This window comes from Manis pentadactyla, chromosome 14, assembly GCF_030020395.1.
Source record: "Manis pentadactyla isolate mManPen7 chromosome 14, mManPen7.hap1, whole genome shotgun sequence".
Taxonomy (NCBI): Eukaryota; Metazoa; Chordata; class Mammalia; order Pholidota; family Manidae; genus Manis; species Manis pentadactyla.
Genome location: NC_080032.1, coordinates 71,851,307 through 71,876,917, shown reverse-complemented (window position 1 = coordinate 71,876,917; position 25,611 = coordinate 71,851,307). Strand labels below are relative to the sequence as shown.

The following is a 25,611-nucleotide window of genomic DNA, read 5'->3' as shown; positions in this document are numbered from 1 at the left end:
TCTCCATTTTCACTGGCCGGAAGACATCGCTCAGGTTCCCTTAGGTAGTTGTGCAACATGACAGAGTTCTTGCCAAGAGAGTCTGAGTGCCACTTCCAGGCTTGGTCCCTAAGAACCTGTAATTCTCCATGGTCGTCACCATATCCAGGGTTGGATATACTTAGTAACAAAACCCTAGGGGATGGTGGAGCTCTGTTTTAAAAGGGACCTTTAATAGAAATACACTGAAGATTTTTCTCAACATTAAGTGTTAGCTGGGTCTTTGCAAGTTAGGCACACAATATAGCAGAACCTGAATGGATAGCAATCTGAAGCAACTCTGCAGAACTTTTCTTTCAAAGCTGGAGAACTGTATGTAGTTTGAGTGAGTGGTATATTGCCAAGTAGGTTAAATAAACCATATTTCTGTATAATGGGTGGTTCTTAACAAGGTGAGAGACTTCCAAAATAAAAACAAACCCACAAGGGCTGAGAATAATCAGAATGAATCAGAGTACTCAGAATGTTAAAAACCCAGTAGTTTATTTCAAAGTATAAATCTCAGGCTTGCTGGACAAAATCCCACTACAGTTAACACTTATACAGACACCACTCTACTGTACATTTAAGAAAGAAAAATCCCACAAAAACCTTCGAAACCTAATAAAAATAGGGCAACCTGCTATAGCCCAGTTTATATCAGACATTAGGAAGGTTTTACATTGTCTTTATTATTTACACTCAACAGCAATAAAGAAAAACCACGAAGCAAGTGTCCCACAAAGGATTTATTTTTATATTTAAATTTGAAATGGCTGATAAAATACTAAAGCCAGGATTCCCAAAAGGTGTTTGGTTGCCCAGTTACCTTATTTACAAATAAAACTTTTTAAAAAAGGGCAGCATTTAAATATAAATGATGGGTACTTAGCTGACTCTACAAATTAAAAAAAATGAAAATTATTTAGCATGATAAAACTATTTGGAGAAGACAAAACGTGTTTGTACCATCCTACTCTCCCCACTGGCTGGCTCAAGGGGAAAAAGTTTGAGGAATTAGATCTAAGTCTGCCACACTGACAAAACACCTCATGAGAATCTTCCCCCCCCCACCCAACTTAAAAATGGCATGGGTCGGGGAGGGAGGGCATCATTTGCCCAGTAAATAGTAAGGCAGGCAGAATCAAACATTGTTTTTAGATAGACTTATTTGCCATAATCTAATACTGGGACATGTTTTTTCTGAAAATTAGAATAAAACAATTATTGGTCAATCATAAAATGAAATAACATCACAGGACACTCAAACAGCCCAGGAAGGAAAATCAGGGAGAACACTTGGAAGGTCTTCGCAGCACTCAACTGTGTTAAGATCACAGTGTATGAAAGTGAGAGAGGAGGATACCACAGGCATTATTCTGTTAACCTTGTACAGTACTGGAGAATTCGTGGAACAAGACAAATGCATATCATGCAACAGGAACACTCACCTTGCTCATAAAAACGATAGTTTGGAAAATATAAGTTAAAGAGCAAACAACAAAACCTAAGTTAATGCTTACCCAATGCAGTAAGAGAACTACGGTGCAGCCTGCCTACGAAGTTCTGTAGATATACTTAAGATCCCGAGCTCCTTGCTCCAGGTCATTTTTTTCAATTAAACCTTTCGTTTATTATCCAGCAATAAGGGTGGGGAGAGTGTGGAACACCTCTGTGAGGCAAATGGTATCTTAATAACTATCCACTTTTCAAGGAAGAAAGCTCTACTCTTTGCTTCTTTCATGAACTTCTGTTTTCAACAGTACACAGTATTCTGCATGTTTTAAAAAGGGAGTCCAGAAAAGTGGATAGTTATCTCATAAAGCTGTTTACAACAGATGCTGTCTTTGTAATTTACAAGTTTACTGGCAAGAACATAATTTTCAAAAGAGGCTTGCTCACACTTAAAATGGGCTGAAAATGACTCTGCCAATGTGCAAAGTGGAGAGTAACAAACATCATTACTTTTGAGTGCCATATAAACATCCTACATTTTAAGTTCAAATATCAGAAGTTTCCAGGATTTCCAATAAGGCAATACTTACATACAAGTATTGTCAGGCTGAAAATGTAGGACCTGCATTCCCAAAATGGGCTAATCAAGCTTATTTGTAATACTTTTGTGAAAAGGTACCATGAAATAAAAAAGGTGCCATGGAGTGTGAACTGCTACAAAAAGTCTGTCATCAGGGGCCACTTCTAGGTGAGCCTCCCTTTTCTCTCCCAAAACAAAAACCAAACAAAAAGCCAGAGCTCATCAACATTAAAATCTGCTGGAAATAAAAGCCTAGAGTTCAAGCCTTAGTTCCTTTCAGTAAATCCAATATAGCTGTTCTTTATAAATCCCATGGCAAGCTAATTTGAGACCACCTTAGACTTTTTCCTCAAATAATTAGAATTTCTCTTTGTACCTTCCTTCCACCATCTGAAATGAAAGTTTTACTTTAATGTAGTAAATCTATTCTTAGGGCTACTATTTGAGAATTGTTTTCCTTTGACAGAAAATACACAATATAAGCTAAAATAATATTTTCTTTCTACTGGGCTTTCTTCACCTGATTATGTAATGCTATGAAATGAAAGGTTAAAAAAAAGAAAACACAAAACGAGGATTAGTGAATTATAAATACGACTGTTCACCAAGGGAACCTTTCCTAGGCTGGTAGGTTACCACGTGACCATAAAAACCAGCCAAGAAAGAACAATTTCAAACATGGGCTTTCTATTCCGTAGACAGGAATGCTCTTGAACATATATAATCAACACCGCAACCATTGCAAATGTTATAAACAAACTGCAGTTTATACTGCAGGTATAAACATATATACATGCAGATACAGACAGATGTTCATTTACATCTAGAAGATCATCAATTTCTCATAAAATTTTCATTGGCATGACACTGGCAAATTCTTTACCATCATCATTAGTCCTAGAAGGAGTAACATCTACATAATTGGCTGGCAAATTTGACTCATAGAAACTTTAATTTTCAACATGGTCTTATTTTCTGAAAGTGAAAGGAAGGTTTTGGAGCATTCACATTTTGGCAATCTGTGGGCCTTCTTGAGCATCAAACATCACGCCTAATGTGACAGGACACTGATCAATAAAGTCTCTGGATAGTTTCTTTATAACTAGAATGCTTCCTACTACAAGCTATCAAAGTTGCAAACAAAGCAGCAGCAATAGAAGGGATGGCTCCCTCCTGTAATTCCAGGAAAAATGAATGAATGATTTATTTTGAGAAGGGAGGAGTATGAATTCAAATAGGGTATGTGAAGAGAACTTGAAAAACTATTACACAAACTCCATGAATTCTCAAAGTAGTCCCAACCACACTCTTGCCCCAAACTTACACCAGCTGTCCTGCCCTAAACTATCTAGAAACCCTTGCTGAGACCAGTAAAGCTGGCAAGCATTTTGAAAATTCATGAACTAAGCCGAACTTCATTAACTTTGAAGGGGTACAGGAAGTTTTATCTAACTGTTAAATACCATGACCCTAAAGGGTATGCTTTAAATTCTATCCAAAGCTGACAATAGGGTAAATCAGACAAAACTTGGCACATCAAAACAAAGTTAAAAGCTTAAAACAAGAAGAATGATAAAGGACAAAGAGGAAATGGGAACTTTCCCTTTGATAGTTTAGCTCACTATTTTAAGAATTTCACTGTTTACTTCCGTTGAGAGAATACTATGCTCTGGGTGATAAAGTGAAGTAGAATTGCTTTCATAATCTCTAACAATGTGCAATATATATTCTGAAGTATTTTTGGAGCAAAATTTTCTTACCAATATGGTCTTCTCTTGGTCCACTTTACACAGAGTTAATTTAAATTAAGCAAAATTAAAAACACTCACATTCTTAGGAGAAAATAGCCAGTCATTGGAGTTAAATGTAAGTGATACCACTGACGGGAATAATACACAAAAGCCTTGGCTTAAAGTTTACTTGAGGGGAGTGTGCTGTGTTGGTGGAGATGACGGAGAAATGAAGGGTGAAGGCTGAAACAAGAGACACACGGCCGTGATAATTTTTGTAGTTAATCCTTTAAGGCACAAAATGAATGTAAAAGCCAGGCCAGGAAAGGAAGGGGCCACTGCAGAACTTTTTTGCTAAATAACAACCTATAAGAAAAGAAGAACAGATCCTTTTTTGTTTTCAAATTAACCTATTTTAAATTAGTTAACCATTTTGCTTCTTTCTTTCTTTGGGTTTTGTTTAGATTTAGTTGAAATATTTAACTATGAACCTACAGATCCCTTAGAAGCAGAATCAAGCCAGTTACATAGCTCAGATCTTTGACCTTCTTACTTCATACTGGAAGAGAGGCAAATTTGAGAGTGAAAATGGAAGATTCCACTGCAATTAATACATAAATAGGGAAAACACACACACAAATACCTACATATATTTCCCAGCCTTAAAACCAAAGCAAGGTGCACATTTACATTTCAAAACCTTGAAGCCAGGAAAAGATTCTTGCTTTATGGACTGTTTATTTTACTTCTGATTATAAACAAATGTAGTGTATATACACATCTGTCCAAGAAATCTTGCACAATGTGGATTTTACAGTGGATATCATGCACAAGATTAAAAGAAGACCAAAAAAGTGGAACTTCTGAAAGAGGGAGAGATAAAGGCTCCAAGGTTTAACTGCTCTGGGAAGAAGAGATTACATCCGTTGACTGAGGATCACAGAAAGGTCCAAATCGTCCATAAATATCCTTGGCTCGTACTGCAAAATAGTACTTGCTGCCAGAGACAAACTGGGTGAGAGTGCATGCCATGGGCAAGGGAAGTGCCTTTACTTCCCCGATCTTTTTCCACTGCGAGGGCACAGTGGCACTGGGTTCCTCGTGGTAAGCGTAGAGATGGTAGCTGTCGACGGCGGCACAGCCTCGATCCACCTCCAGGACACTCCACGACAGTACGATGCCGTTTTGACTCTGAACTCGTGCTAACTTCAAGTGTGGCTTCTGAGGCAGAGATGTGTTGGCAGCTTCTGGGGGCAGACGCTGTGGTTGGGGGGCTTCTGGTAAGGGTGCTGGGTGCACAGGGCGTGGGGGCTCCTAACAAAAGAAGAATCGTGTTGCTCAGTAATGATCCCAGAAAGACTGTTTCTGAATGCTAGAACTAAAACATCTTAGAAAGACACCATTCTACATCAAACACCACACTACAGTTATCAAGTTCTATTTGGTGATTTATAACCAATCATGCTACAGTAATGGTTACCATGGTGCTGAGGTTACTTCTAATATACATTTCTGGATCTAAAAAACCAGAGTTTTCTTTGGGAAAGAAAAACCCTTTCTGAAGGAAAATTATCTAGATGGAAACTGAAATAATCATCTACATCTAACAAAATAACTACTTTTTCTGTAATGCAGATTCTCACTTTAGTACAAGGTAACATTTTTACAGTATCATGTGTGGCAGTCTCTCAGATGAAATTTGAGTACTCTACTTTCATTTTTAAGCTGTCCCATATAAAGACAGCACCATCTTATAATTAGGTCCATTTAATGATGAATGTATATTATATTATTGGTCAGTCTGCAGGAAAAGGGTGACACTTTATATTGGACCATGAAAGATAGGATTTGGAAATGCAGTTGTTGTGTACCTTTCTGCCAAAAGGTAAAGCACAAACAAAGGCATGGAGAAAGAAAAGTGAGGGGGTTTATGGGCAAACACAAGTATTAACTTTTACTTAGACACAGAGCATGTGAAGAAGAAAAGATGAATTTAGGAAGGTAGGTTAAGCCAGATGATGAAAAAGCATGAATATGAGGTATAGTAAGTCAAACTGACTTGTCTTAACACTGGATGTATTATTATTAAATCTGGATTTTAAGATTATAGGGTTAACAATTTTTGCAAAAAAGATTCAAGTGAGAGCTAGGCAACAGGGATATGAGTATGTTTCTTTTTCATTGCTCACTGACTTTAGATTGGAAGTCATGAGACAAGTCAGATTTCCTTAACTGAAATTCATTTAACAAAAACGATGTTTTACTATGCACCTCATTAAATGGATAATATGCATACACTGTGGAGGTCTGATGACATCTTTTTAAATCTCTATGCCTTCCCAAGCTTAGTACCGGTAATGTGCACAGAGTGAGAATTCAAAAAGGATATGCTGAATAATTTCAAGGAATGCAAATCTGCTGACATTCATATGCCTAGGGGAAAAAATTCATATACACATCTAGAAGAGGTACACTCGACAGTTAAAAAGCTAAAATAAGTATAAAGTTAGAGGGAAAAAATCAAATTTAAATAGATAAAACACTGAAAGTGAAGAAGTAGAAATCTGAATACTGGCCATGTTGCTATTTCCTCTCTAAAATTATCTTTTTCTAAAATGACTTATCACTCAAGTATTTACCACATAGCTAGCCAGATCTAACAGACGATGGCTGAAGCCACGAACTTGACTGGAGGGAACACAGGAATTTAAGGAGTCTGACAACAGCTTAAATGGCCTTAAATATCCCTTCTAATTCTTAACATTCTAGAATTCTGAAGCTGCTCATATTTCAAAAGTAGTTAAGTCAATTGAGTTATTATTTTGCTTTATTTTGCCATTGCAATGGAAGTTTTTACTTAAGTTTTATAAATAAAATAATAGGGTATCAGGCATTTGCTTCAAAATAATCCAGTGTATATATGGGTTGGGGGAATAAGTGAGTGGCCCTATAGATGAAATAAAGACTGGCCATATGCTGGTAAATGCTGAAGATGAGTAATAGATATGTGGGGTTCTCAACACTATTCTACTTTTATAGATATATGAAATTCCCATTTAAAAACATGTTTTAGATTAATTAAAATGAAATTAAAAGAGTGCTCCTCCTGTAAGACACAGTTTATTCTAAGACCACACATATGGAATCCTGTTTTTAAAAAAAGCTCAGATGGACCATCAAATTTGCAAAATAGGATATAGTAGAGATTTTTATCACATATTTTTTTCAAAGGAAACTGGAATGAAATAAATTATTTGTAGCTGCAAATAACAGTAATGGTGTATTTGTGACACACCCTAAGGGCCTGCACTGTGAAAACCTTCTGGAGGTGCTGGGATCAGACAAGTCAAGTCTGAAAGTTGCTCTGCGTCTGGCACTAGCCTGGGTAATGACACTGAGTAACCTCTTAAGACATCTTTGTGGCACCATATCCTTTTATATCAAAACGAGAATAATAATCCTCATAACGTTGTGGGGATTAAGTGAAATGGAAAGTTCTTAGCAGAGTGCCTGGTATAATAAGTGCTCCAGGAATACTAACTTTTTTCACTGTAATAGGACAATAAAAATAATAGCTGCTAAGAGCACCGGCTCTGGAGCCGGAATGCAGTGCTGTTACAGGGTATGACTGGCTGGTTACTCAACCTCTCTGCACATGAGCTGCCATATGTATAATAAAGGATAAAAAAAATTGAACAAGAGTCCATAGGTTTCCTGTATGACAGCAGCATATATTAACAGTACCTAGCACATAGTAAGCACTCAATAAATGCTAGCCATTATTCTGTGCATTAAAACAGGTTACTCTGCTTGGTGTCTCCTCCCCTATCACAAAGCCAGCATTCCCACTTCCATCGTATGCCAAAGCAAATACTCTTATAATCTTGTCTCAGGATGTGACACTGTTTTAGAGGCTAAACCTAAGGAGAAATCTTTGGTTTTCTCTGTGACCTCTTATCAAATGAATTCCCAATACTACTGGATTATTAAAAACAAAGTGATGGCAGTATAGCAGTTAGAACTCGTCTAAGGTTTTGAAGAATAAAGTTGTAACATGAAAACATACTTTTAAAAACACTCTTCTTAATACTCCAAACTAACTCTTTTTAACTTAATCATACCATGAGTTAAAACTAGTCTCTTTCACTTCACACGCCCCAGCTGCAGCCTTCTGTATAGGGAACATCACGGCACGCAAACTCAGTACCTCTTGATGACCATCATCCCTAAGGACATTTGCTCATAATGGTATTATCTGTTTTCTTAAGTAAACTTCTGCTAGAAAAGAGAAGACCTGTCTTTTTGATATAACTGGTTTAAAGAAAAAATGCTAACGACAGTAGTGTTTGACAGTGTACAGTTGAGACCTCTGTAGAGCCGCGCAGCAGCACGTACGGTATGCACTTGCGGTGGGCGGTGATGCACTGTGAGCTGAGGTCCTGTGGATCCCAGGGTTAGTCCGTTGTTTACAACATATGTGGCTGTTTGAGGCACTCGAACTGTGACACCTACAAAAGGAAATTAATGGGTAAAATTAGAATTCTTTGCTAAATTTGGTAGAAGTTATTAAATACCTTTAGTCAGTAAAGTGGTACTTTTAACATTCAAAAGGAAAAATATTTCTGACCTAGAAGTCTACACTTAAAGTATCATCTGAGCATGAAGATGAACAAATTTTTATATATGTTAAGTAACCACACACCTCCACACACACACAGTCTACCTTCATTAACCCTTCACTAGACCCTGGAGGATGTATGAGAGAGAAAATCAAGAAAAAGAAAAACACTGGACTCAAGGAACAGGAGATCCAGCGTAAGGGAGAAATAAATGAAATCCCTATCAAGAGGACTGTGAGCAGAATTTTGGAAGAGTGGATTGCAGCAGGCGCACGTACAGAAGGCAGGCAGGCCACGAAGGGCAGTGTGACTCTAGACAAACTGAAGCTGTCTTCACAAATATCTCTGCTGTGTCATTTTTATAACTGGGACAGAAACACTGACTAAATTATCCTTGCCTTGCATTAAAGAGGTTCCTCACTTTCTCTCCATGCCCGGCTCATCAGCTGAGGATACCCATTTCACCCAAAAGAAAACTGTTTTGGCATACATCAGGGCAGAAGAATCAGAAAACTCAAAGCCACATACTGCCCTGACCACATTCCTGCCACATACTCAGTACCTGGCCCACAATATAATTCTGCCAGGCACCCTGGCTGTGGTGAGCCCAGTTTCCCAGAACCCATTCATGATGCTGCTGACTGATTTCCCCAGAGAAAGCTAAAGCCAGACTGTGAATGACAGACTCTGCTTAGTTTACCTTCTCCCAGAAGACATAACCTACCAATGGCATTACTGCAGTTTCTTTATACAGCTTGATTTGCCCTTGCTATTACATTATGCAAAACAAGTATTTTTAGTGATAACTTTATAAGCGGTAAAACCATACAGAAAAGCAGAAAATAGAGATGGTGGTTATCTCTGATAGAAGGATGCAATTAAGGGTGGGCATATGTAAGCTTATAGGATATTGATAAAACTATTTCTTAGCCTGATGAACAGTTCATAGGTGGTTCCTTTTATTATTTTTCTTTAAACTTATATATACCTTTTCTATAACCTTCTGTCTGTATATTTTACTACTAAAAAAAAAAAATGAGGAAAACTACAAATTTCCTTAACATTTTCTTGTCTTATTTCTCAGTCACCTTCCATACCTTTAAGACTCTCTCATAGGATGTTATCCTTTACCATTATTTCCATCATCTCTGCTAAATCACAAATGATCAATTCCACTTTAATTAAGCAAGATATATCTATCAGAGTGGAGTGTAGACTTATTGCAAATAGTATGCTGTGACAGTACAGGGCATAAATTAAAATGGAGACAACACACAAAGCACAGATCATATACATATCCAATTTTTCTGGTTAACTCTCCCAAGGGAAGAAAAATGAATAATAGTTTTAATGTGATACTACTAGTGCTTTTTGCTAATTCTAACACTAATATAAGCCACCACAACCAAATGCTGAAGAACTACATGTAAATTGGGGCCATATACCAGAAAAGAGTCTCTTACTATTTTGGGGATTGACCTGCCGAACAGCAGGGGCCTGCATAACTGCTCCTCGCAGGGGAGCCTGAGCTGGCGGTGCTGGGAGAGTTGTATAAACCACTTGGTGGTTTGCAGGAGCTCTTGGTACAGGAAGTCTTGTGGTCACCTGAGTTATTGGACGATGTGTTACATTCACAGTAGTTGGAGCTAATGAAACAGAAAAATATATTAAGAATGCAGTAAGTTCTACGTTAAGTAAAGAGTATTAACTGTGTACAAAAACAATTACCTATAGTGAAGAGAAAAGAGAGACAACAGAACAGTCTCCTTTTGTAATGTTGAAAGATAAGAATGACAGGGTCAACCAAAATTAATAAAATATTTAGAATCCAAGCTTCAGAAGAAAAGAGCATCTCAACATGTCCAATGTCCTTCCCATTCTCTAATTTGACTAGATAACAAGGATGTGAAGATAAAGAAAGGTTTTAGACTCTAGAGTATGATCTATTTATAAGTATGACTTAGAAGAGCAAATTTTCCCTCCTCAGTGTTAAACTGTTCATAGCAGAATGGGATTTTAGACCCTCCAGGCCTACCAATGGGTGTAAATCCAAAAGAGTAACTGTGTATTACCACAATTTAGGAAACGGGCTGGTTATTGGACCTGACATTTGTTTCATGTGAACCAAATTATCTCTTACTCAAAACAACAAAACATCCATTAAAATAGAAACTTCTTCCTTCTCTACTCAGGCATTCCTCCTAGCCTATATTCCAGAGAGCATTAATGCCTCAAGTGGCGTTAACATATATTTTATCCAAAAATGAGTCAAAAATGTTCACTGACAGCACTGAACTATAATAATGATTTTAAGAATTAACAGTTTCTAGTTAATAACTCTGAATTAGAATCACATTTTACAAATGACCATGTGTTAACTACATAATAAAAAACAACAGTAAATCTACTTTCTTATGGAAAAATGGGTTTTGTAATAAACTTGAGGCAAATGCTGGATATAACAAGATAAAGAGGTTTCTTTATGAAATACTCCTTAGTCCTTACATATCCTAATTTTCAGTGTGAGCCCTTAGAAAGGGGAAGGAAGTATACAAAAAGGAATCTAGTATACACTAGAATGTCATCTCTTCATTACTCATTCTGGTACCTATTCTGTGCACATCCAGCACATGCATCTGCGGAATATTTTCTTCTAAATTATCTAATTAAGTGACTGTCATTCTATATTTCACTGAATAAAATTCCATGTGAACTCAATGTTTTCCTTAAGGAGATGAATGCTTATATAAGTATTTTGCAGATAAATCTCTAAGCAATGGGCTATTTTATGAAGGCAAAATTGTCTTGATTGGCTTCCAAACAGTTTAGGAAATACAGGCTACATCTTCAAAATGTCTATTTACAGCTTCTTGAAAGGTAGCAAATAAAATATAAGTGTATCTCCTAAATAGTAACGTTAGGCCAGTTAAAACTAGCTCAAGTGAAGAATTATTTAAAATTCTTATTTGATCAGTCACTTATAACTTCTTGATTAGAATCAGAATGAAGAATTACACCCATCCTTTCCAGAGAAACTATATTCATTTCTGCTATTTACAGTGGCAGATAACAAAGACATATAGAGTTTAAATCTTCTTTATAATCATTCTGTATCAATACTGTTCCTTAAGTGAGTCACAAAACTAAGTTACACTGCATTAAAAAAGACATGCCTTCAAAATAACAATGGAAATTACTCATAATTTTCTGTCTATTCTTTCCACCTGCTTCCATAGTTGTCTTTCATTGCAGGCAAAACTAAAACTGTAGTCCAGCGGTTCAGCAAGTTCACCTGTGGGCAGCAAGTGTATGGTCGTCTGAGACGGCCCGCTTGTCGGCACCCCAGAGGGCTGGAGAGGCAGTGCCGGCTGGATGGGCTGCAACTGTCGAGACGCAGGTTGTGAAGAGCCCATAGCTGATGCAGGAGTGTGACTTAGCTTTTTAGGATCTATTAGTTAAAAGTGAGACATTATGATTATCGATACAACAAAATCAGAAATACAGCATTTTCCTGTATTTGTGAATTTTACTTTTGCTTGCCACTCAGTCAGTCACACTTACCACTAAGAAAATAATTTTTCTATTTTAATTATGTGTACTTTTGCCAATTTGCAAACCAAGTCATGACCATAAATAATTCAGTTGGTTTTATCACATGTTCTGATTCACATTTACAGAAAGGAAGTTTTATTATTTTATGAAAGAATCCTACTTCTGAGCTCAATACAACAGCATGTCAATCAGAATAATTCCATTTCCTACATTAAAATATATCTATGTATCTATATTAAGGTCATTACCCTAAATAAAAACCTACTAATTGATTAGTTTTTCATTGGTTACCTTGAATTTCAATTACTTTACTGTTGTTTAAAGGTTCTTTTTGTTTGATAAGGCTGATGGTTGCTTATTTACACTATCCAGTCTTTAAATATATATAAAATGTCTGATTTCAAAATAGGTCTCCAATAACCTATGAACATAAATGTTAGCATCTCAGAAAAAGTCCTTAAAATTAAAATAGGTACCCAATACCATGGCATCCAAAATGACTGACTTCTATCCTATGGAATTCTTCACTAAAATGTAAATAAAGTATAAGACTTCAGCAAATGGTACTTTAATTGGGTGCTTATGGAGAACAATGCACTTCAGAATGTGAGAATTTATGGCACACTCAGTGGTGGGGCAATGCAGAGAGACCCCATGAGGCAGTGGTGCTAGGAAGGGAGATGGCAACGCACTGAAAACAAACAGCTTACTTTTCTGTTTAGAATCAATCCTACCTGTCTCCTCTCAAAAATAACCTGTATTTACTTCTGTCCTCTAGGGACTCAATATATTTAATTTAGCTATAAAAAATAATAAAAACAATATAGGTCATAAAATATGAAGTTTTTAAGAACGATCAGACTGGTACAAATTCAACCCCAGCAAGTGATAGCCTACATCTTTCAATCTTACATCAGTTTTATACAAAAAGTCTACTTTACCTACACATAATCAACTGCATAGCTACTTAATTTTGTTTTCTTAAAACCACTGAACTATCTTGTTCTCCAAAGTATAATTTTTTAAATCTTTGGTTTATTAAAAATTTAGTATCTTGAAGGTACTAATTAACTTAGCACCTGATCTTACTAGATTTTCCTGGTGAAAAACTCACCAATTTATAGGTGTGCAATCATTTAATTATTACCACATAGTTTTACAGATATGTCTGTGAACAGTTATTTTGTGCAGTCAAATAAGTCTGATTCTCATTCTTGGAGAATTACCTTATTTTTAGCATAGTAAAGGCTCAGAGAAGTCTGTATTAAGAAAAAAGATCCATGACTTTAACAGCATTTCCCAAGCATATTTAATCATGGAACTTTTTATTCCTAGAATATCTATTAGCACTGCAGAAGAATAACTGGTAGAATACTGGTTAACACTGATCCAATATAATTGCCAAATACTGTAACTCAGAATAATGTTGAGGATTTTGGGTGTGCATGGTTTTTAACAATACTTTCAACTTTTATTTATATAACACTAAATAAAGGAAATTCAAGTAAGCAAAATTATTAAATATGTACATACTTACAGGTATCTACCATAAAACTCACACATACACATGTAGAACAAACATTTGATTTAGAGTCAGAAGATGGGTTTGATTCCCAGATCCCTTACTGAATCGTACTCCTCTCTGACTCTACCTCAAATCTAAAATGGGCACTACAGAATTTCTGCAAGGATCAGGTAAAATAACAGATATAAAAGGAGGTGCACCATAAGTTCAATATCCTCCTAACTGTTCTGTTTTTCTCTGTACCTTTTTCATATTCATTCAAGATTTGATCTCTATTTTTTAATTCTAATCTAAAAAACTCATTCTAAAAGGGATTCAAATACACCATGCACAATGCTGCAGAGTTCTGTCTTCACCACATATACTGGATTAAGGGGGAAAAATGGTACTAAAACATTCCTTGTATATACCTTGTGAAGCTCCATTCTCTTCATCATCCATTGTGAGATCAATGACACCACCTGAATCGTTACCTGTGGCTTTTCCACTCTGAAAAACAAAACATCTTCATTTTGCAAGGGAAACTCTATATGCAGACATAAAGGAAAAATGAAATGCCACTGATTGGCAAAGAAGATAATGAGTAACTGGTTCAATCTGGATTTCTAAATGGCTTTACCTGAAGAAATAAGTTTGTCAGATAAATGACCCCAGGATACTTATGAACTAAACACCTGCCATGTAAAAATTGAGTTTAAAATATTTTCACAAGAAATTCTGGAAGCTCTTTGTTTCTTTTAAAGTAAGTTTTCAATTGCATACACCTATTAAAGTGATTAGGTGATTTAAATGATGTTTTGAAAATACAAATATTAATCATTTTCTAATATTTAAAATGTGGAGCAATACTTCACTAAATTACCATATTACTTCATAAAAACACCAAAGGTAACTTTAAAGCTTGAATCAGATTACATAAAACAGTATTTTTTATCCTAAGAAAATAGTAAGGTATGATAGGATACAGTATGCTGTACTATTGGTTAACTGACATCTAATTTGATCAAAGTCAGCCCATTGTCCCAATTCATTAGAAATGTTAATTTAAAACAAGTTTTTAAAGCTATATAATAGCAACAAAAAAGAGAAGCCCAATATAGAACCTAAAGAATCAGGATTTACAAGTTCCAAAGACAGCATATCTTTTAGTTACAGCACTTATTACCTAAATGAATTTATGTTAAAAGATAATTTCTTCGATTTCCAAAACTGGGATATGGAATCTGTTACGAAGATGAATCCAAATATATACACAAAGAGTTTAATACTAACTACATCTCACAGTAACTGTTTAATAAATGCTAAACATAATTACTTTATGATATACTTAGATTAATTCCAAATGATTAAGGTTTTCATCTGCAAAACCCAAATTTTGTGTAATTAAATAAAAAACTAAACTGATGTTAATTTTGGTCCAATCCAAAGATAAATGGTGTAACTCTAAATTTTAAAATTACTAACCTTTCTATGACGATTTCATAGAAAATGACTTATAACAAAACACGACATATCTGTCAAATGAGAAACTAACACACCTTTGAAGAACAAAATTTATTTGATAAGACGTATGTATAAGGCCTACTTTTCAAAATTCACTAAATTTGAAATTTATCAAAAACTACTAGACAAACATGCAAAGACCAGTAAAACAGAACCTAACTTGATAAAAGATGATCAATAGAAAATGACTCCAAGCAGAGCCAAATGTTGAATTCAACAAAGACTTCAAAGCAGCTGTTAAAATATGTTCAAAGAATTAAAGAAAAATATATCAATGAATGTGTGAATGAACCTCAGAAGTAGAAACTGAAAGACAGAAACAAATTCATGGGCTGAAAAGTATGATTATTAAATTAAAATTAGCTAGGGAGATTCAAGAGCAGATTGTAGGTTGATCAATCAACCTATTAACTAGATCAACAGAAATTTTCCAAAAGAAAAACAGAAGAAAATATGAAAAGAACCAGAGACCTGTGCAATTAATAAGAAATATTTCAGCAAAATACTAAATGAGAGGGAAGGCGAGAATGGGGTAAAAAGTTATTTGAAGAAATAATAGCAAAAGCCCGCCCAAATTTGATGAAAGACATTAATCTGCAAATACAAGAGGTTCAATGAACCTCAAGCAGGATAAGCCAAATACATCCACTCCTACACACATCCTAGTCAAACTACTCTAAATCAGTAATGAAGAGAAAATCTTAAGAACAACCAGAGAGGGAGGGATTGGCTTAAAGATGGCAGTATGAGAGGTGAGACAGAAACCTCCTCCCAAAACCACATATAATATGAAAATATGGCAAATACAGCTAATCCTGAAAGAGCAACAGGAAAGAAGGCTCTGATAGACTGCCTACATACACACACCTGGGGAACACAGCAGACCTCACTTGGAAAAGGGTCAAGTACCAAAGCTGTGATGTGATGGGACACACGCCCTTCTCCTACCTCAGGTCACAGGAGGGAGGAAGAGAAGAAACAGAGCATGGAGGGGTGGAGGCCTAGGACTGTAGAACACCCAGCCGTGGAGATCTGCTCTGGAAGCATGAACCTACATTTCATCATGCTCTGGAGATTAGTGGGGTTGAAAAGCTAAGACAGGCTGAATACTCAGAGAGACTGAGATTCAAGCTGTTTGTGGAGAACAGGTACCCACAACCAGCCGCTCTGGGACAAAAGAAAGGCAGGCAGTCTGAGAGACTTCCCAACAGTGAGAGGTCTGCTAAAGGGACAAGAATTGCACAGAGCTTGCTGCTCAGGAGAAAGGTCAGGTGGACAAAACTGTCCTAGGGCACTCATCCCAGCAGGTTGGGAACTTCCAGGAGCTTCAGGCACTCCATCCCCCCTGGATGGCAACGCAGCTACAAGGCCCCCCACCACCGCAATACGTGGCCTAACGCTCCTTCCTCCCAGTTGGCACCAGCTTGCAAAATGGCTGGCCCCACCATTGCACCAGGCCAGCCAGGGGGTGGCCCAACCTACAGCAGCTACAAGTGCATAACATATAGAGGCTCCTCCCTGTGTGCTTGGCCCACTGGCCCTGGAAGTGGAGGCAGACACTGCAGCCGGAAAGCAGGAAAGAGTTCTTTCCTCCCAAAAGGTACCAGCACTGCTCATCTGCGACCCTGCCATTGCTCCAGGGTATGAGCAGCTCCAGAGAGTAGAGATTGTGGGCACTATAAGGCACCACCTACAAATATGAAATATCAAAGTAAACTGGTTCAAACTCAAATCCCAAAAACATCGGAAAAGACGGCTGAGTGAAACTGAACTCACCAAAATTCCTGAAAGAGATTTCAAAATAAAAATCATAAACATGCTCACAGAGCTACAGAAAAATATTCAAGACAGCAGGGAGGAATTCAAGAAAGAAATACAAATTTTGAAAAATATGGTATCTGATATGAATTATACAATGGAGGGATTTGAAAGCAGATTAGATGAAGTATAGGAGACAGTAAATGACATAGAAATTAGAGAACAGGCATACAAAGAACCTGGGGCACAGAGCGAAACAAGGATATCTAGGAATGAAAGAACATTGAGAGAACAGTGTGACCAATCAAAAACAGAGCAATATTCGCATTACAGGGGGACCAGTAGAAGAAGAAGAGAGAAAAAGGACTAGAAAGTGTCTTTGAGGAGTTAACTGGTGAAAACTTCCCCAATTAGGGGAAGGAGATAGCCTCTCAGGCCATGGAGGTGCACAGATCTCCAACACAAGGGACCTAAGGAAGACAACACCAAGACACATAATAATTAAAATGGCAAATATCAAGGACAAGGACAGACTATTAAAAGCAGCCAGAGGGAGGAAAAAGATCACATACAAAAAAAACCCCATCACACTATCATCAGACTCCTCAAGAGAAACCTTACAGGCCAGAAGGGAGTGGCATGACGTATTTAATGCAATGAAACAGAAGGGCCTCCAACGAAGAATACACTAGCCAGCAAGACTGTCATTTAAACTGGAAGGAGGGATTAAACAATTCCCAGATAAGCAAAAGTTGAAAAAATTTACCTCCCACAAACCGTCCCTACAGTGTATTTTGGAGGGACTGCTATAGATGGAAGTGTTCCTAAGGCTAAATAGCTGTCACCAGAGAAAATAAAACCACAGTAAAGAAATTACAAGATTTAATTACTAAGCAAATGCACAACTAAGTCAATTACCCCCCAAGTCAGTCAACAGTACCCAAACACTACAGAATATGATACCTAATATATAAAGAACGGAGGAGGAAGAAAACAGAGGGAAAAAAAAAGAGCCTTTAGATTGTGTTTGTAATAGCATACAAAGTGAGCTAAGTAAGACTGTTAGTAAAGAAGTTACCCTTGAACCTTTGGTAACCATAAATCTAAAACCTGCAATGGCAGTAAGTACATATCTACCAATAATCACCCTAAATGTAAATGGTCTGAATGTACCAATCAAAAGACATAGAGTCACTGAATGGATAAAAAAACAAGACCTGTGCCTATATGCTGGCTACAAGAGTCACACTTTAAACCCAAAGACATACACAGACTAAAAGTGAAGGGATGGAAAAAGACATTTAATGCAACAAATAGGGAGAAAAAAGCAGGAGTTTCAGTACTTGTATCAGACAAAATAGACTTCAAAACAAAGAAAGTAACAAGGGACAAACAAGGACAACACATAATGATAGAGGGATCAGTCCAACAAGAGGATATAACCATTATAAATATATATGCACCCAACACAGGAGCACCTAAATATGTGAAACAAATACTAACAGAATTAAAGGGTGAAATAGAATGCAAAGCACTCATTTTCAGAGACTTGAACACACCACTCACTACAAAGGACTTATCAACCAGACAAAAAATAAAAGTAAGGAGACAGAGGCACTAAACAACACATTAGAGCAGATGGACCGAACAGCCATCTACAGAACACTTCAACCAAAAGCAGCAGGATACACATTCTTCTCAAGTGCACACGGAACATTTTTAAGAATAGATCATATACTAGGCCAAAAAAGAGCTGCAGGATATTAAAGGAGGATTGAAACTGTACCAACCAGCTTCTCAGATCACAAAGGTATGAAATTAGAAATTAATTATGCAAAGAATACAAAAAAGCTCACAAACACATGGAGGCTTAACAACATGTTCCTAATTAATCAATGGATCAATGACCAAATAAAAACAGAGATCAAGCAATATATGGAGATGACTGAAAACAATAACTCAAAAGCTGTAAAACCTGTGGGATGCAATGAAGACCGTACTAAGAAAGAAGTATATTGCACTACAGGCGTACCACAGGAAAGAAGAGCAATCCCATATGAAGAGTCTAAACTCACAATTAATGAAAATGAAAAACGAAGAACAAATGAGGCCCAAAGTCAGTAGAAGGAGGGACATAATAAAGATTAGAGTGGAAATTACTAAAATTGAGAAGAATAAAACAATAGAAAGATTCAGTAAAACCAGGAGCTGGTTCTTTGAGAAAATAAACAAAATAGATAAATCCCTAGCAAGAGTTATGAAGAAAAAAAGAGTCTACACACATAAACAGAATCAGAAATGAGAAAAGAAAAATCACTACAGAAATTACACAAATACAAAGAATTATTAGAGAATACTATGAAAAATTATATGCTAACAAGTTGGATAACCTAGAAGAAATGGACAAATTTCTAGAAAAGTACAACCTTCCAAGACTCATCCAGGAAGAAACAAAAATCTGAACAGACCAATTACAAGCAATGAAATAGAGCTGGTATATAAAAAAATTACCTAACAAAAATCCGTGGACCAGATGGATTCACTGCTGAATTTTATCAAACATTTAGTGAAGAGACCTAATACCCATCCTCCTTAGAGTTTTCCAAAAAGTAGAAAAGGAGGGAATCCTTCTAAACTCATTCTGAGACCAGCATCACTCTAATACCAAAAGCAGGCAAAGACACCACAAAAAAGAAAAAAAGGGAATTACAGACGAAAAAGCCTGATGAACACAGATGCAAAAATACTCAACAAAATATTAACAAACTAAATTCAGAAGTACATCAAAAAGATCATCCATTATGATCAAATAGAATTTATTCCAGGAGGAAGGGGGAGCCAAAATGGCGGAGTGAGTAGAGTAGCTGAAATGTCCTCCTAAAACCATATATATTTTTGAAAATACAACAAATACAACTATTCCAAAAAGAGAGACCAGAAGACACAGGACAACAGCAAGACTACATCCACACCTTTGAGAATTGAGCGCTTGGCAAAGGGGGTAAGATGCAAGCAGCGGTCTGGCGGGACCCGAGTGACCCTTACCCCAGCTCCCGGTGGGAGGAGAGGAGTCAGAGCAGGGAGGGAGAGGGAGCCCAGGACTGCTGAATAGCCAGCCCTGGCCATCCACATCAGAGCACAGACACAGTGCGGCGTGTGCTGGATGCTAGGGAAAAAGGACAGTAAGACCTGTGAGCAGGTCCCCGAAGCCGGCACCCCTGGGACAAAGAAAAACGAGTGCTTTTTGAAAGTCTTAAAGGGACAAGGACACCACAGATGGATGGAAGCGTCCTGTGGCACTTAGCCCAGCAGCTGGGAATCCCAGGGAACTCCAGGCACCCTAACCACCTGGGAAGCAGTGCAGCTCGGAGGCCCCTCATGGCGATAAACAGCCTCCTGCCTGTTTACCCTCCGACGTGGCTCCGCCATATTGGAGCAGCAGACTGAGGACAGCCACACCCACAACAACCGCGGAGCTTAACTCCACAGCAACTGTGGAGCTTAACTCCAGAGCGCCGGGCAAGAATCAGAGGTCCTGTCTGCACGCAGCTGCCCAGCACAAGCCACTAGAGGTTGCTGTTCTTCCAGGAAAGGAAGACCACAAACCAGCAAGAAGGGACGTTCTCCCAGCTGACATACATGCCAGCTCTGCACAACTACCTCTATCGCCATGAAAAGGCAGAAGAATTTGATACAGACCAAAATCACAGAGTAAACACCTGAGGAGATAGACTTAATCAATCTTACTGAAAAAGAATTCAAAACAAAGGTCATAACCATGCTGATGGTACTGCAGAGAAATATGCAAGAGCTAAGCGATGACGTCTGGAGGGAGATTACGGAAATGAAACACTCTCTGGAAGGATTTATAAGCAGTATGGATAAGATGCAAGAGGCCATTGATGGAATACAAACCAGAGAACAGGAACGCATAGAAGCTGATGCAGAAACACATAAAAGGATCTCAAGGAATGAAACAATATAAAGAGAACTGTATGACCAATCCAAAAGGAACAATATCCACATTATACGGGTACCAGAAGAAGAAGATAAAGAGGGATACAAAGTGTCTTTGAAGAAATTATTGCTGAAAACTTCCTCAAACTGGGGGAGGAAATAGTTGCTCAGACCACGAAGCACACAGAACACCCAACAGAAGAGAACCAAGGAGGACAACACCAAGACACATAATAATTAAAATGGCAAAGATCAAAGACAAGTACAGAGTATTAAAGGCATCCAGAGAGAGAAAAAAGGTCACCTATAAAGGAAAACCCATCAGGCTATCATCAGACTTCTCAACAGAAACCTTACAGGCCAGAAGAGAATGGCATGATATATTTAATAAAATGAAACAGAAGGCCTTGAACCAAGAATACTGTATCCAGCACGATTATCATTTAAATATGAAGGAGGGATTAAACAATTCCCAGACAAGCAAAAGTTCAGGGAATTTGCCTCACAGAAACCACCTCTACAGGGTGTTTTAAAGGGACTGCTCTAGATGGGAGCACTCCTAAGACTAAATAGATGTCACCAGAGAAAATGAAATCACAGCAAAGAAAGCAGACCAACCAAATACTAACTAAAGGCAAAAAATAAAATCAACTACCCATGAAAGCAGTTAAAGGAAACACAAAAGAGCACAGAATAAAACAATCAACATATAAAGAATGGAGGAGGAGGAATAAGAAGGGAGAGAAATAAAGAATCACCGGACAGTGTTTATAACAGCTCAATAAGTGAGTTAAGTTAGACAATAAGGTACTGAAGAAGCTAACCTTGAACCTCTGGTAACCACGAATATAAAGCCTGCAATGGCAATAAGTACATATCTTTCAATAGTCACCCTAAATGTAAATGGACTGAATGCACCAATCAAAAGACACAGAGTAATAGAATGGATAAAAAAGCAAGACCCATCTATATGCTGCTTACAAGAAACTCACTTCAAACCCAAAGACATGCACAGACTAAAAGTCAAGGGATGGAAAAAGATATTTCATGCAAACAACAGGGAGAAAAAAGCAGGTGTTGCAGTACTAGTATCAGACAAAACAGACTTCAAAACAAAGAAAGTAACAAGAGATAAAGAAGGACATTACATAATGATAAAGGGCTCAGTCCAACAAGAGGATATAACCATTATAAATACATATGCACCCAACACAGGAGCACCAGCATATGTGAAACAAATACTAACAGAACTAAAGGAGGAAGTAGAATGCAATGCATTCATTTTAGGAGACTTCAACACGGACAGAAAATAAGTAAGGACACGGAGGCACTGAACAACACACTAGAACAGATGGACCTAATAGACATCTACAGAACTCTACATCCAAAAGCAACAGGATACACATTCTTCTCAAGTGCACATGGAACATTCCCCAGAATAGAACTCATACTAGGCCACAAAAAGAGCCTCAGTAAATTCCAAAAGATTGAAATCCTACCAACCAACTTTTCAGACCATAAAGGTATAAAACTACAAATAAATTGTACAAAGAAAGCAAAAAGGCTCACAAACACATGGAGGCTTAACAACATGCTCCTAAATAATCAATGGATCAATGAACAAATGAAAATAGAGATCAAGCAATATATGGAAACAAATGACAACAACACAAAGCCCCAACTTCTGTGGGACGCAGCGAAAGCAGTCTTAAGAGGAAAGTACATAGCAATCCAGGCATACTTAAAGAAGGAAGAACAATCCCAAATTAACAGTCTAATGTCACAATTATTGAAATTGGAAAAAGAAGAACAAATGAGGCCTAAAGTCAGCAGAAGGAGGGACATAATAAAGATCAGAGAAGAAATAAACAAAATTTGAGAAGAATAAAACAATAGAAAAAAATCAATGAAACCAAGAGCTGGTTCTTTGAGAAAATAAACAAAATAGATAAGCCTCTAGCCAGACTTATTAAGAGAAAAAGAGAATCAACACACATCAACAGAATCAGAAATGAGAAAGGAAAAATCACGACAGACTCCACAGAAATACAAAGAATTAGTAGAGACTACTACGAAAACCTATATGCTAACAAGCTGGAAAACCTAGAAGAAATGGACAACTTCCTAGAAAAATACAACTTTCCAAGACTGACCAAGGAAGAAACAGAAAATTTAAACAAACCAATTACAAGCAAAGAAACTGAAGCGGTAATCAAAAAACTACCCAAGAACAAAACCCCCGGGCCAGATGGATTTACCTAGGAATTTTATCAGACATACAAAGAAGACATAACACTCATTCTCCTTAAAGTTTTCCAAAAAAGACAAGAGGAGGGAATACTCCCAAACTCATTCTATGAAGCCAACATCACCCTAATACCAAAACCAGGCAAAGACACCACCAAAAAAGAAAATTACACACCAATATCCCTGATGAACGTAGATGCAAAAATACTCAACAAAATATTAGCAAACCGAATTCAAAAATACATCAAGAGGATCATACACCACGACCAAGTGGGATTCATCCCAGGAATGCAAGGATGGTACAACATTCGAAAATCCATCAACATCATCCACCACATCAACAAAAAGAAGAACAAAAACCACATGATCATCTCCATAGATGCTGAAAAAGCATTTGACAAAATTCAACATCCATTCACGATAAAAACTCTCAACAAAATGGGTACAGAGGGCAAGTACCTCAACATAATAAAGGCCATATATGATAAACCCACAGCTAACATCATACTGAACAGCGAGAAGCTGAAAGCTTTTCCTCTGAAATCAGGAACAAGACAGGGATGCCCACTCTCCCCACTGTTATTTTACATAGTACTGGAGGTCCTAGCCACGGAAAGCAGACAAAACAAAGAAATACAAGGAATCTAGATTGGTAAAGAAGAAGTTAAACTGTCACTATTTGCAGATGACATGATATTGTCCATAAAAAACCCTAAAGACTCCACTCCTAAACTACTAGAACTGATATCGGAATACAGAAAAGTTGTAGGATACAAAATTAACACACAGAAATCTGTGGCTTTCCTATACTCTAACAATGAACCAATAGAAAGAGAAATCAGGAAAACAATTCCATTCACAATTGCATCAAAAAGAACAAAATACCTAGGAATAAACCTAACCAAGGAAGTGAAAGACCTATACCCTGAAAACTATAAGACACTCTTAAGAGAAATTAAAGAGAACACTAACAAATGGAAACTCATCCCATGCTCCTGCCTAGGAAGAATTATTATCGTCAAAATGGCCATCCTGCCCAAAGCAATATACAGATTTGATGCAATCCCTATAAAACTACCAACAGCATTCTTCAACAAACTGGAACAAATAGTTCAAAAATTCATATGGAAACACCAAAGACCCCGAATAGCCAAAGCAATCCTGAGAAGATAGAAAAAAGTGGGGGGGGGGGGGAGATCTCGCTCCCCAACTTCAAGTTCTACTACAAAGCCACAGTAATCAAGACAATTTGGTACTGGCACAAGAACAGACCCACAGACCAGTGGAACAGAATAGAGACTCCAGACATTAACCCAAACATATATGGCCAATTAATAATAGATAAAGGAGCCATGGACATACAATGGGGAAATGACAGTGTCTTCAACAGATGGTGCTGGCAAAATTGGACAGCTACATGTAGGAGAATGAAACTGGACCATTGTCTAACCCCATACACAAAAGTAAATTCAAAATGGATCAAAGACCTGAATGTAATTCATGAAACCATAAAACTCTTAGAAAACAACATACGCAAAAATCTCTTGGACATAATAAACTTGAGTGACTTCTTCACGAACATATCTCCCTGGGCAAGGAAAACAAAAGCAAAAAATGAACAAGTGGGACTACATCAAGCTGAAAAGCTTCTGTACAGCAAAGGACACCATCAATAGAACAAAAAGGTACCCTACAGTATGGGAGAATATATTCATATCTGACAGATCCAATAAAGGCTTGACATCCAAAATATATAAAGAGCTCACGCACCTCAACAAACAAATAGCAAATAATCCAATTAAAAAATGGACAGAGGAGCTGAGCAGACAGTTCTCCAAAGAAGAAATTCAGATGGCCAACAGACATGAAAAGATTCTCCACATCGCTAGTCATCAGAGAAATGCAAATTAAAACCACAATGAGATATCACCTCACACCAGTAAGGATGGCCACCATCCAAAAGACAAGCAACAACAAATGCTGGTGAGGTTGTGGAGAAAGGGGAACCCTCCTACACTGTCGGTGGGAATGTAAATTAGTTCAACCATTGTGGAAAACAGTATAAAGGTTCCTCAAAATGCTCAAAATAGACATACCATTTGACCCAGGAATTCCACTTCTAGTAATTCACCCTAAGAATGCAGCAGCCCAGTTTGAAAAAGACAGATGCATCCCTATGTTTACTGCAGCACTATTTACAAAAGCCAAGAAATGGAAGCAACGTAAGTGTCCATCATTAGATGAATGGAATATTATTCAGCCATAAGAAGAAAACAAATCCTACCATTTGCAACAACATGGATGGAACTAGAGGGTATTATGCTCAGTGAAATAAGCCAGGCAGAGAAAGACAAATACCAAATGATTTCACTCATATGTGGAGTATAAGAACAAAGAAAAACTGAAGGAACAAAACAGTTGGAGAATCACAGAACCCAAGAATGGACTAACAGTTACCAAAGGGAAAGGAACTGCGGTGAATGGGAGGGAAGGGAGGGATAAGGGGAGGGAAGAAGAAAGGGGCTATTACGAATAGCATGTATAATGTTAGGGGGAGGAATGGGGAGGGATGTGCAACACAGAGAAGACAAGTAGTGATGCTACAACATCTTACTACGCTGATGGACAGTGACTGTAATGGGGTTTGTGGGGGGGACTTGGTGAAGG

The 25,611-nt window shown here is 37.4% G+C and overlaps 1 protein-coding gene across 7 annotated transcripts in view; it reads right to left on the bottom strand.

Moving 5' to 3' along the window:
* Nucleotides 1-500: 500 nt before the first annotated feature.
* Nucleotides 501-25,611, bottom strand: part of ATF7IP (activating transcription factor 7 interacting protein) — a 142,661-nt gene continuing 117,550 nt past the window's right edge. For all 7 annotated transcript variants that reach the window (XM_036909265.2, XM_036909257.2, XM_057491502.1 and 4 more), the window contains 5 exons: nt 13,890-13,968; nt 11,695-11,850; nt 9,866-10,048; nt 8,179-8,291; nt 501-5,097 (listed from right to left, as the gene is read on the bottom strand). In XM_036909265.2, coding sequence (XP_036765160.2) covers nt 4,678-5,097; nt 8,179-8,291; nt 9,866-10,048; nt 11,695-11,850; nt 13,890-13,968 — 951 coding nt within the window. In that variant the 3' untranslated portion in view covers nt 501-4,677. The remainder of the gene's footprint in view (nt 5,098-8,178; nt 8,292-9,865; nt 10,049-11,694; nt 11,851-13,889; nt 13,969-25,611) is intronic.